General features: G+C 37.0%; 1 protein-coding gene across 2 annotated transcripts in view; it reads left to right on the top strand.

The window, feature by feature from the left end:
• The window catches only part of LOC131053990 (uncharacterized), a 344360-nt gene extending 337305 nt beyond the window's left edge, over window positions 1–7055 (top strand). For both annotated transcript variants that reach the window (XM_057988551.2, XM_057988552.2), the window contains 2 exons: window positions 6422–6596; window positions 6688–7055. In XM_057988551.2, coding sequence (XP_057844534.2) covers window positions 6422–6596; window positions 6688–6894 — 382 coding nt within the window. In that variant the 3' untranslated portion in view covers window positions 6895–7055. The remainder of the gene's footprint in view (window positions 1–6421; window positions 6597–6687) is intronic.
• The last annotated feature ends 7051 nt before the right edge of the window (window positions 7056–14106 follow it).

Genomic DNA, 14106 nt, shown 5'->3' with positions numbered 1-14106 from the left:
ATGGCACCTATGCCCGGAAACCCAAGGTTCTCTACAAGAATAACATAGATTCTTTCTCCGGAGCTCTTGACGGAGCCCATCATCCATTCGCGAAGGGAACCTCTTGGTCTGATTAGTGAATTTCTTCTTATCCTTTCTGAAAGGGAAAGGCTTGGACTGAATTTTACTCTTAGGGGCAGCCAACTCCATACTTCTAGATTTTTTAATAGCTTCTGCCAGTGTGGGCGGATCAAAAGCTTTGACCCATCCTCTCAATGGTTTTTCAAGTCCTTCAGTGAAAAGGACAACCAGTCGCTTCTCTGAGATGCTACTCACCATGACTGACAAGTTTTGGAATTCAGTCACATAAGTGTCCAAGGAACCTTGCTGCCTCAGTTGTGCAAGTTCTCTAAACTTCACCTCTGGATCCTTGGTGTCAAATCTCTCAATTAGCTTGTTGGTGAAATCAGCATAGGTGGTGACTAAGTTGTGACCAAGGGTGACCAACCCATGGTACCACCATTCGTGGGCCACTCCATCCAAGTGCAAGGTAGCAAACTTGATGGCATCCTCCTCTGGCATCGGTCTCAAGGACAAGTAATTGTCCAGCTTTTGTACCCATGCTCTGGCAGTACTCTTAGCGCTCCCATCAAAGTGTGCCAAGGTCACTCTTCCAAGAGCTTGCTGGAAATCTCTTGGGGCAGCAGACTTGTAGTCATTCCTCCTTCCTCTTTTCATTTTCTGATTCATGAATTGATCCAGAGTTAGGATATCTCTAATCTCACCAGGAAGGGAAGCATACTCCATGTAGCTATTTCTTATCTCATCAGCTGTGGGTATCTCTGTTTCAACTTGTTGTACTTCTTTGGGCAAAAAGACAGGTTGTAAAGGCCTTGGGGCTGAACCTCCATTGTTACTCCCATTTCTATTGCCTACAGGAGTGTTAGAAGTGCTGGCTTCCGGTCCATTGTTGGGCTGATTAGGGACTCCAACAACGTTCTGGTTGAGCTTTGCCAGCAATAAAGACATCATGTCCATCATGGCATTGAATTGCCTCTTTGCCTTCTTGTCGGGTGCCTCATTTGTTTTTGTAGTCTTATCTGCCATTGAATCCACTGAATCTAAAGTATCTAGATCCTTCCCTCTGTTTCTCAGTACTTCTGAAAATGTGTCCTCTCCGGGCACTATAGGAATCTAAAACTGCTGTCTCTTCTGCTCTCTGTTGTAGTGTCTGACGTCTCTGTCACTCATGGAGACTTCTGAACCCACTGACTCTCACAGGCTGGTAGGAAAACCAGCTCTAATACCACTGTAATATCCCACTAAATTTTCTTTTGTTTTTAGGCCAATAACAATGCATCCACAACAAGTAACCCGTTAAGGTTAGAGAAATAAACCCAAACAACTGAAAGGGAACCCTTCCACCTTTTGTTCACCGAGAGCCCAGACTGGGAGGGTGAGAGCATACGGTGTTCCGGGGATCATCAGCAGCAATAATCAAACTAAAAATTACAATGCATGGGCGGCAAGCCAGCCCCTTCTGCTTATCCAGCAGGATAGAAACCAAACTCTTGGTGGTAAACCGACCAAGGAGAAACCACAAGGAATTGAAGTACGATCACTCTACCGCGTATTTCAACGGGAGGACATTACATTAAACAATCACTCTACCGCATATTCTAGCGGGAGGACATTACATTAAACAATCACTCCACCGCATATTTCAGCGGGAGGACCATAGCATTACTTATCACTCGACCACTTATTCAGCGAGAGGACTAAAAATTACACATTTGTTGCATATCAGGCGGCAAGCCAGCCTCTTCCACTTATTCAACGAGATGAGAATTACAAAGATAGAACTGATTAGTACTACTACTACCTAACCTTACAATAACAGAGATGATAGGAGAGTAACGCAGATTTCTACAATAAAGATATAAATTTTGTTACAACCAATCTGCAGGCTGGAAACATAGACCAGCAACCTAGAGAAATGCCAAAATATTCATAACTCTCTCATTTTACATCCAAATCAACTCAAACCAGTCCCAAACCCACCATACATCATATACAATGGCAACCGATCAAAACAACACCCCAAACAGACCCTTATTTAATTTGCACGCATCCCAATGCAAGGCAGAAAACCCACGCCTAGCCTAGGAATTTCGATTTGGCATATTAAATTCAAAACTTAAACAAACATGCTATATAAACTTACAAAGTTTATCGCCAGTGCTAGGAAGGAAGATAGGAATGATACCCATAACTGTCAGTCGCTCCAGCAGAGAGGTGTGAGCAAAAATGTGCTTCAGCCATAGGCGAAACTAGCAAGTTTCCAGAATCACTTCAACACCAAAATGTCTATGGCAAACTCTGAGAATGTAGAAGAATACAATGCACAGCTAGGTACTGTATTTCAAGTACGAAACCAAGTAGCACTAGGGAGACGCACTCCGAAGCCTCAAGTTCTATCGCCAATCCAGCAGCATAACATTACAAATTTTCAAGATGTCCCAAATGAGAGCCCAAGGCTCTTATTTATAACTTCTCACCATTCAAATTCAAATGCAAATTCCACTTCCCATTTGCATCGCATTTCATCTTCATGTGGACCCAATGTTGCGCCCAATGCAAGAGTCAAACTCCACGCCCAAGACTTGGACCCACGTTAACCACTTTTGGCGAAATTAGGGATAAGTTATAAAAAACATAACATCTTCCTCAATATTTCGATAACTCTCTAATAAAAATGAATTTGCCAAGAACTTAGGAAAAATAGGCATTAATCCCCATTTATAATAAATCAGTCGTCAATAATCAAATTAATTAAATATTAACCTTAGGATAAGGAATTAATATTCAATTATTTCGCATATGGCTCTGGTACTGATTATTAACATTGCTAGGATGAAACTGAGTTGGGACAACCACCAAACTGTTGTAGAATCAGAACCCTGTCTACTGCCAGAAATAGAATTGTGCCAAACTGCCACTTACTAAAAATAGTAAGTCAAGAATTAATGCTCAGAAAAGCATGATCATCGCGTCCAGAGGCAAAACATGGAGAACTCAGTAGGACAGTAACACCAGAATGGTCATCCCCTGACTTACTAAAAATAGTAAGTCTTTGTTTCATCAATGCCAGACCCTCATTCTTCATTCCACCTAGCCTACGGGTCTCAAGAATAGGCTAATGGACCACTGAAAGAGCATCAATGAGAAGGGGACATTACAGAAACCGGCCGGACCAAGTAGAGCAAGGGCGTGGAGATTAACTCAGGACAAGTGAAATACCAGGTTCACATTATCCAACCCATCTTATTGTATACTGTGCAGCGATAATGTAATAGAATCAAAATGAAACAGTGCTGTTAGCTTCGGAAAGGGAAATGGACAATTGTTAAATGTAAATGCAAAGTTTTCACGTTCATATTGTGTATTCGTGGTTGTAATAGAATACTTGTGATATGAATATTTAGGAATAAATATATATATATTGCCATGTTTGAATGCAATCACAAAAAACAAACGCACCAGGTGAACCACAGAAAAAACAAAAAATGTGCAAGGAATTACATTTAAAAATCAGTCTAATACCAATGCCTGCCAACTGACTGAACTAACACCAATAGCTGGGAGTTAGGAAGACTATAAGATTTGGGCAGCCTCTTACAAATACTGGGCGTTAAAACTAAACTGGTTGTAGAGTATTTTCTTTAGGCCAAGTGCGAAGAACTGTGTATGTTGCAGCTGGGAACAAGGAATTTAACTTGCTGTTGGAGGTTCAAATTGAGGGAAGCAAATCTGGGTGCATTGGAAAGTTGGCAGCGTGGTGGATATACAGTCTGCTGCAGTTCGAACTTGTGTGACACAGTCATTTTGTTCGTGGAGACTTGTATTTTATCACAACAACAAATAAGCCAGGTTCTTTATTGGTTCATTCTGAAAGTTGTGAATGCATGTTGTTTTTGGGAATTGATGGTGTTATCATTACTGTAACTGTATGCTTTGTGTGTTATTGACAATTAAATCTGCAAAGAAAAATCTCTGTTATAAATCCCTTGTAATATTCAGTTGGTGCAGATGAAAGCATTAATTTGCTCATGTATGTCAATGCATTGCTCTTGTATATTGGTTTTATCTATGTATGATACTATGAAACCCTTCCTACACGAAACGCACCAGGATACATCTAAACCTCAGAAAACTTCGAAAGGGAAAAAATCAGACCTTCAATGATAGCCTGCCAACTGTATGACAAAATGCTAAACTAAGTAAACTGAATTATTAAGTGCAGAAGGACGGGTCTATACATTAATTGGCAGTTTTAGTAAAGTTGTCAGCTCATGGGGAGTTTTTAGACACTTGGCAAAGGAATGTTTCCTTTTTCTTGGAAGTTGTATTTTGGCACCCATTTTGGTTTGATTTTGGATATATTGAGAAATTAGGCTTTTGGTATTCATTCATGTTGCATATTTTATCAAAGCTTATGCTTGTTTCTTCAGTGGCTGATAAACCAATGGAGGAGACTAGAACGAGATGTTTGAAGGTTTCTAGGTGATCTAAGAATGGGTGTCAAAGGATTATCAGGTGGTCTAAAACAGGAGTCAAGGATTACCATAGAACGATCTCATTCAGAGGTTATCATTGTGCAGATTGATATTAGTTTCATAGTTTATTTCAGTAGTTTGCAAGAATTTGGTTGAGGGTTTGTGTGAGTTGCATTTCCTAAATTTGTTGTAGCTTTCATAACAGCATTAAAAATTTATTTTTCTGGTATTTCATGTATAAGGCAATATTTTATCATTCCAAATAGTTGTTGCAAGTGTGGTGAAATTTATGATAATGCTATTAGGGTTCAACTGTGTAGTTTTTGAGTCAAACTCATTGACCCATGTTTCATGAGTAGTGGTTCACAAGAACCCATCTCTCATGAGAATGAATTGTCCACTTAGCACTCATTGCATGTAGGTGATGAAAATTGTGTTGTTTTGGTTGTACCTGCTGGCACCATTAGCTCCCAGTTTGTAAAGTTTATTGCAGAAGTTGTTGCAGATGTTATTTGCTGTTTGAATCCATTTTATTGCATTAATAAATTGTTATTCATTCCTGAGTTATCATCTATTTATTAGTTCTTCTCTTTCCACTTTTCTTGGAGCTTTTGGATAGGTTTGCTTTATAACATTTGTTTCTGTTATATTTAATTATTACTCTCAAATTTCTAAAACCATATTCATTGTAACCTACAAATAAGTGTCTTGGGCACAAGAGATTCTTAATGAGAGTTGAAGTTGAGCTTATGTTGTAGAGATTGGTTATTTGCATATCTGTTCAAGTTTTATGTGTGTAAGGTTTTATTAAGTGAATTGTAGTGAAGAACAGTGTTGAGATTTATATTCTTTCATCTTAGCAAGTAATTATTTGTACTTCTAAGGATCATCTTTTTTAATCTTGCTTTGTGGTTTATTGTTAGAATTAGTTTTTGTTTAATCAACTCTTATAATTATGAATCAATTGGTCTCTATTTTCAGCCAAGTAAGCATTCATGATTTAGTTTACTTTGTTTTAGTCGCAACTTTAAGTCATTAAAAACCTTAGTTCGTTTATTTTCAATTATTTCCTTTATGGAAAATCTCATTGATGATCTTGTGAAGTGTGCATAATTATAAATCTTATTCATAGCCTCAGGTTGAGTAATGTTTAGTTCTTAAGGACCTTCCTTTCTAATATGAAGACAAATTAAAATGCTAACAAAATGCAAAGAAACTTAACTTGAAGTATCCTCGTGTGTGGAGACGTCTCCAAATTGGTCTATGAGATGGGAAAACGATTTCAATAAGTAATGGGTCGGGCGCGATTCTCAAAGTACATGTGAACATAACGAACACAAATGCCTCTAAGTGATCCTAGTATTCAAGAGGAGAATACTAACAAATCAACCCGTGGTCTTTCACCCATAATCATGAATCCAAATAGACAAAGCTTTTTATGCATGTAATGGCTTATAGGGTTATTGTTGAAAATCAGAATCCAGTTGCTAGAATGCCTACGTATTTTGGTCTACAGTAGTAACTTTTCTTTCAGTCTCATGTAAATTAGTAAAATGCTCCATGTGTAAGCACCCCACGCACTCTTTTACATTATATCAGCTGTATTAGGGACATCATCTTAAGCGTAGGTAAACCACATATTGACTGAAGTCCCTGTATCCTTCATCTTGAATTCTGACTCAAGACTTGGACTTTTTCAATGAAATGATTAGCAGAGAATTTCTTCCTCTTAGAAATAGAGAACAAGTCAGTCAAGTGGACTCGTTTCTCTGGTTGTTTAATTTAATTAGTTTTTTTCTCAGCAGGCAACTTTCACTGCAAATATTCTCTACATTTTAATGAGCTTGTCTACTGGATCTTTAAGCAGATTAAATTGATTTTTGCAGGCATCGGAAACAAAGGGAGGCAAAAGTGCTGAAAGCTGTTGAAGATGGTGCAAGTACACTGTATGAAATTGTTTCAAAAGCATATACAGATGTGAATCATACCATGTGGATTGCAGCTGCTTCAAATGTGAAGTTACATGTTGAACATTTAGCATACCAGCAAAAACTTCCTGCGGTATGCAAATTCTTATGCAAAATACTTTCGCTTTCACTATAATTTTCCAATTTTGATATCTAGTCACAGATTCCACCTGGTCTCTATGCAGGACTTTTCTATGGATAAATTTGTTTCAAGCTGCCGGATTCCTTTCCTCATGAGGTGGCTTTGCAAGAAAGCTCAGGAGAATTCTTATCTCAGGTTTGCAGGAAATCTATTTCCTGTAATCATTTTTGGTGTTGCCTCCTATATGTTTTTCAAAAGCAATGTTAAAGAGAAAGCAATGCCATCATCTGACATTTCTCACCAAGATTAAAAAAATAAGACTTAAAGAGGTACTAGGTCTAAGTAAAATTATTTTAATAACATTAGAGACATATTCACGAGAGTTTGAAACAAAAATTTAAAAAGTCCTTTGTGGAAATAAAAAGTCATGTGTATCTGTTCAAAGCACAAAGCACTATTTTCGTTTTTGGCCGTGACTCTTGTTTAGGCATTTGTTTTGATTTCTGACTTTTTGTTTTTGGTTTGCGAACTACTATGTGGCCATTTCTGATATAATTACATTCTGGGTATGTTGGAAAGAAATATGCTTTTATCTTCTATTTTTTTAATTCACAATTTACAAAATTCCTTTTTCGAATGTTCAACATATCTCAATGGTTTTTCAAACTATTCAAGAGGGAAAGTTTATTTTTTCAATGCTACGATTCCAGTTTCAATCAATTATTGAAATTAATAACATCTCGTGGTAAACAATTGGAATCAATAATTTCTATTAGTGAAATAGCTATGAGGATCTTGAGTATAAATGAGTCTTTTAAGATGATGCATGTACATGGGAATGTGTTTTGTAAGAGATTGCAAGGTGTAATCCATTGGATTATAAAGTGTTTTAAGGATATTGAAAGATTTGGAGAATGCTGAAAACATACAATCTATATATTTATTGTTATATTTATTATTTTTAGTTATTGGATCTAAAATATTATGGGAAATATATTTGTGTAGAATGTGTTATCTATTTGTGAGATACTAGTAGATAAACTTTTGGAAACACAATACTAATATTTTGTAATTGAGATAAATAAGAGTATTGAAAAAAGCAAATATATTAGGTTGCAATATCATTGCATCATACATACTAATGTTTTTAAACAAAATGATAGATGGTTTGGGATGTGTACCTAAAAGGGGATTTTTAATTTCCGTCGGTTCATTAGAACATAATCTTTGTTGCAATGGCACCTAATTTACTCATTTTAGTCATTGGACATTAGACATTAAAGGAATGTACATCTAATATGGAAAATAAAATTTATATATTTGGATGGTACATGTAATTTGTCATTTTAGGAAGGTTGACACAAGCATCATGTTAAACCTGTTTGAATCTAAAAAGATGAATAACCCAAAATAACTAGTGCAAACGAGTTGAAATAAAACTATGAATGTAAATGATACAATATCAAAATAGCAATACAAAATTAGTCTCTAAGAGAGAAATGCAAATGTTGCAAAAGCAAAATAGCATTAGGAGATTACAAAAGCAAAATATTGCAAAATGTTGCAAAATGCAATAGAATGGAATACAAGAACTAGCTAGGAGTGGGTATATATAGGAAATGAAAGAGGGGAGAGGTGGCAAATACGACCAATAAGAAGACACCACCATAATAGCCTAAAAAAGGCAAGTGTAACTTCCATGGAAGATGTCGATTTTTTGCACCCACTCACATTAATACTCATTTAGTTAATATGAAGCAAGTTTAATTATAAGTGTAGGAAAAACCTAGGAATAGGAAAATAAAAAACCTACATTAACACCCCCCTCAAGCGCATCTTAGGTGGGTAAAAAGATGATGGGTCCCGACAAGCAAGGCCATATTAGATGCTCATGTACAAAGAATTCCCTCCCATAAATAGAGAGAGAAAAGAGGACTAATTAGCCCCTTCCCTCCCCTCTCCCAACCCCCCTCCCAAAGTGGACACTTGTCGCACCCCCAACAAAGCTTGCAAATGAAGGAACTTACTCTCAGTGAAGGGTTTGGTGAAGATGTCTGCTATCTAATCTATTGTAAGACAATACATGAGATCAATGATTTTCTCATACATCAACTTCTGAATGTAGCGCATGTGGATCTCAATAGGTTTGGTTATCTAATGATGGACCGGATTGCAAGAAATCTATATGGCTCTCTGAATGTCACAAAAGATGATTGTTGGCTTCCAAAAAGAAATGCCTAACTCGGTGAGAATCATTGTTCCACGACCGTTGGGGATGGGGAGATGGGGGGACGTAGGGACGGGCTTCGGGGACGAGGGGACAAAGGGAAAAAGTTTCAGGGACAGGTTTAGGGGACGGGGAGACTTGGGCCTAGGGAGGGGAAACGTGTTTCCGTGGAACACTGGTGAGAATGTTTTGAGGCCAAATAGCCTCAATAGTAGCATTAATTGTTCCTCGATATTTAGCCTATTTAGATGAAAGGGCAATTGTCAACTACTTCTTTCTCAACCAACTAATTGAACGAGAACCAAGAGAGAAGCAATATCCTGAAGTAGACTTGCCATCCTAAGAATCGCCTACCCAATTAGAATCAATGTATCCCACCAAATCAAAATTTGTGTTTGCTACATGGTGAATCTCATAATTGTGAGTACCTTAAATGTAGTGAAGAATCCTCTTAGTTGTTTTCCAATGCAACTCATGGGGCTCTTGCATGAATCAAGAGACCATGCCTATAGCATATTAAATGTCAGGTCTCATGTGGGTCAAGTATATGAGACTACCAACAAGTTGTCGATATAAAGTGCCATCTACCAAAGGTGAAGAACACTTAGCCTCAAGTTTGACCTCAAACAGAAATGGAGTCGGTGCAAACTTACAATCAACCACGTGAAATTTTGAGAGCATGTCAAGAGCATACTTAGGTTATGCAAGTAATATCCTTAAAGAAGACTGAATGATCTTGATCCCAAGAAGTAGTGCAAAAGGCCTAAGTTTGTCATCAATAAATGATCATGAAGTGTAGTTTTCATTGTCTGAATGGCAGATATCATCCTCCTGCAAAATCTAGACATTTGGATCAGAATGGCAACGAGTGAACCCAACTATCAAAAAGGAGTCCATCTTGGCATACCAAGGAGCTTGTTTAAGGCCATAGAGAGACTTTCAAAGATGACAAACAAGTGAAAGATCCTAAATGAACCTTTGTGGTTGCACCATGTATATCTCCTCCTAAAGGTCACCATGGAGAAAAGCACCCTTCACATCCATCTAATAAACTTCTAATTAGTGAGTTGCAGCAATAGAAAGGACAAGTCGGATAGAATTCATTTTTGCAACTGGTGCAAAAGTCTCAAAGTAGTTAATCCCATGAACCTAACAGAATTCTTTAGCAACCAACTAAACCTTATGGTTATCAACCAACCCATCTAAAGAAAATTTTGTCTGATAGATCCACTTGCATCAAACAAGTTTTCTTCCCTTAAGGAGAGGGACAAGATCTCGTGTGGTTTCTCTCCAAGGAATTGAACTCTTCTTGCATAGCTGCATCCCACATGGGAACACCTAAAGCTTCTCGAAAAGACTATGGTTTAGAAGCTAAAGCAATAAAGAGATGTGGAACCTATTGAACTGTGACCTTGTTCTTCTAGAATTTGAAGGATCACCAACCCAATTAAGGAATGTACTTAAGATCCTCATTATGGATACTTGTTCCAATAAGAGGAAGGAGATCCCCAACAGGGATATACACCTCCGCAATCAATAAGAAATCCTTATAGAAGACACTATTTCACAAAAGGGAAAGTTTTAATCTTAAGGAGATGTGTTTGAATCATTCTTACCCCCATACATAGAGCCCCCAATAGGTAAGCTATGAATGTCACATGGTAAAGAGCAACATAATAGCCACTAATGTTATTTAAATATATGATAGATTGGATGAAGAATTTGAATACGACATATTAAATGCTCTATAATCAATGAGAGCAAAAACATGTATAAGATGATATGTATTGAATTTTCTTGAGAAGAATAGGCCTCTAAGTCTTGTTCCTCTTGCACACAAATATTCTCATACATAAAAGAAATCTTAGGAAAGGGACAAGTGTAATTCATTAAGGCCTCCTTTCTTTAAGAGATGATATTGGAATGAATAGAAGATAAATCCTCATGAATGGGATTGTCAATCTCTTGGGGAGTTTCATAAAGAGACTTGACAATCACCATAATTTCCTTATGAGTGGGATGAATGTTGAGAGATGTAGAGGATGATGTAATTGAGATGAAGTCATCATCGCTACTAAATATAGCATTCACATTGAGAGATGGTCTTTTAGCTTCTTTGGTGGGCTTTGAAGGGTTATACCCAAGTCCAAATGAAGCTTCACGTGTGTTATTTTCTAAAGGAACCTTGATCCCTTGTTCATTTACACCACAACCATTGTCATTATATCTACTCTTAGCTAAAATGTGAAAACCTGGACCATAAAGGGATGTTAGATCAGAAAGAGATGGTGGAGCCTCATAGGTCTCAATGTCATAATTAGATGAATAAGAAGAAGATTTTGAAGAATTTTTTTGTATTAGAAGCAACTACAAAATTGTTACTTAGTTGTTTAGATAAAGTAGGTTGCTTTTTAGATTCATCCATTTCTTTCTCCTTTTTAATCTTAGGTTTTCTTGGAGGGACTTTATATTTGTTGGGAAAATGGTGTCTCAACCTTGCATTTACATAAGGTTACTATTTATAGTAAGTTTTCATTTGGGCACGAAATGGTGCAAAATTCTCCCCGAAGCTTTTGGTTGGCTAGATAAGCATTTTGGATGAGTTACATCTCAAGATCACAGCTAGTTTTGAAGGTATTAAATTTACCATTTTGAATGGCTCCAATGAAAGGTTTAAATTTGATTTTGAAGACTTTAGAGGCCCCCAAACACCCAAAAAGTGGGTGTAGACGACATAGTGGTTTACAAGGCAATAGAGCACTTCACGAGTTTTCTGACGCTTAAAATGGTTCATCAATCGGACACACGGTTCTCAAGTTATGGTCTTCGAAAATTTGTACTCCTGAAATAGGAAATATAAAATACATCGAACACATAAATTAGTTGTAAAAGGGAGGGACACATGTTGATGTGTGTTTTAACATGTCATAAGGCATCTAGAAGGGAGATAAGGTCTACTACACCTTATTGGGTGGTTTTAGCCCATGGTTTTGTAATACCGTTTGACGTTTTTTTGTATTGTATCTCCTTTATATGAGGTGCGTGAGATGGAGGTTGTGTGTAAGAGTCTTATGGATATTAAGTTACATTTGAATCTCCGATTAGTGGTACTCCTCCGAAGATCTTTTTCTGCAAGTATATTGTAATATGTTTTGATTGTTGAATAATATATTGGGTAGCTTTTGGAGTGTTGGGTTTTTCTCCCAAAAGGGTTTTCCCCACATAAATCATTGTGTTATGGTTTGAATGTTATTATATCTATTTCTGTTTTCTATAATTGTTGTGATGATTTGTAAAAAAAATTGCATTACCCTCCTCTCAAGGTTAGTTTAGGAAGTTGTTCTGCTACTTAACTTCCTTACAATATTCTCCTACAAAAGAAGGTGTAAAGTCTGAAGACCCCCAATCATCACCTAAGAGCACTTCTTCTAGTGAAGAAGTATCTTTGGGAGAAGATGGTGATTTGATTCAAGTGGAAGAAGAATCGAGAGTACTTGGAGAAGTAGGAGTACTTGAAGATGTAGGAGTAGTTGAAGAAGAATTAGTAGTTGAAGAAGATTTAGAAGAAGAGGTTTGCAAACAAGCTTGTAAATTGGTATCAGCAAACAAAGTATATGTCTTATTGTTGTAAATGAATTTGACACTATGACGAAGAGTAGAAGGGACAGCTTGCATATAATGAAGCTAAGATCGTCCTAAGAGAAGATTGTAAGTAAGTTTATTGGGCATGACATGGATAGACATAGGTAAAATAACAGGTCCTACCTTAATAGGCAAGGTTATAGTACCTTAAGATTGTTTAGCAACATTGTCAAAGCCATGGATGGTAAGAGAATCGGGTTGAATAAGAGAAGGATTCACTTTAATCTTATGCAATAAATTGATGCTACAAATATTAAGGCCAAAGCCATTGTCAACAAGGGTTCTTCTTATAGCATTACCATTGATAAGGACAACAATCATAAGAGGATCATATTGGTGTTGAATCTCATGGGAGGGTAACTCATCTTGTGTATACATAGTTTGAGCTTTAGGTTCTTTCATAGGATCAATCAAAGAAGCCATATTATTAGGTGTCACTACAGGTGGGACATCTAATTTCTTTAAAAAATCTTGTAACATTCCATGATGTATGGATGAAGTTTGAATCAAATCCCAAAGGGATATCTTGGTAGGAGTAGCTTTAAGTTGTTCAATAAGATCACTCTTTACCATGAGTTTGTGATATGCAAGGTGTTGGTGGAAGAATAGGTTGAGAAATAGGAAGTGGAGAAGGAATAATTGGAGGAGGATTAGGTTGTCTATTGTTTCAAGTATTATATGTGTTGGCAACTAAATTATATCTCTCGGGTAATCTATTTAGTATACTCATAAGGACTCTTAATGAGATATCTGCCTTGCATAGTAATGACTAGTTTGTTAGGAGTGCAAAAGGCATCATTACTATAACCACCTTGAACCACAAAGAGAGGCTCGTTGAGAGGTTGAGGGCTAGCACCTTGAACCATGAAGAGGGGTTTATTAGGTGTTTCATTCACATGTATCATATTGATCAAAGATGGTTTGGGAACATGTGAGGAAGATCTAGTAGACCTGAAATCATCAGGTGGTTCATAAAGAGGATTATCAACCTTAAACATTTCTTCCTGAATATATTTTTCTTTAGATTGAATAAAAAGGACATCCTCATAGAGGGGATTATTACTGATATTGAACCCTTGTAATCTAAGATCATTCTCTTTTTCCAAAGTATCCTTACAAGGGGTGTGCATTTTAGGAGAAGGGTCAACATCATTTGTATGATAAGGATTATTGAAAGGAGTGTAGATAGTCTCTTCTTGCTCCAAAATGTTATCATGGATAAGATCAATTTTTGGAGAGGGACTAGAACTGTGCATTAATGCTTCATCCCTAGAGGGAATGTTATTGAAAGAAGCTATAGTGTCACTAGGAAAGGTAGCCATCATATCATCCTCTATCACCAAAGGATCCACATGGGGAAGGTACACTCTAAGAGAAGGGTCAACATTACTCTTCAAAGCTTCATCCTTGAGAGGGAGAACTTTGAAAGAAATATTCACAATTGCTTCTTGAACTAGGGTGTCCTCATGAGTAGAGCCAATTTGGGGAGAGGGAAGAGCACTATGTATTAATGCTTCATCCTTAGAGGCAAGGTGTTACTAAGGGAATTGTCAATCATATCACCCTCTTTTACCATAATATCATCTTTTTTGACCAAGGTACTCTCAAGGAGAGACATAATGAGAGTGTAATCAACATCATTCTCCAATGGTT

The sequence above is a fragment of the Cryptomeria japonica genome, chromosome 2, assembly GCF_030272615.1.
Source record: "Cryptomeria japonica chromosome 2, Sugi_1.0, whole genome shotgun sequence".
NCBI lineage: Eukaryota > Viridiplantae > Streptophyta > Pinopsida > Cupressales > Cupressaceae > Cryptomeria > Cryptomeria japonica.
This window is presented reverse-complemented; position numbering and strand designations above follow the sequence as displayed.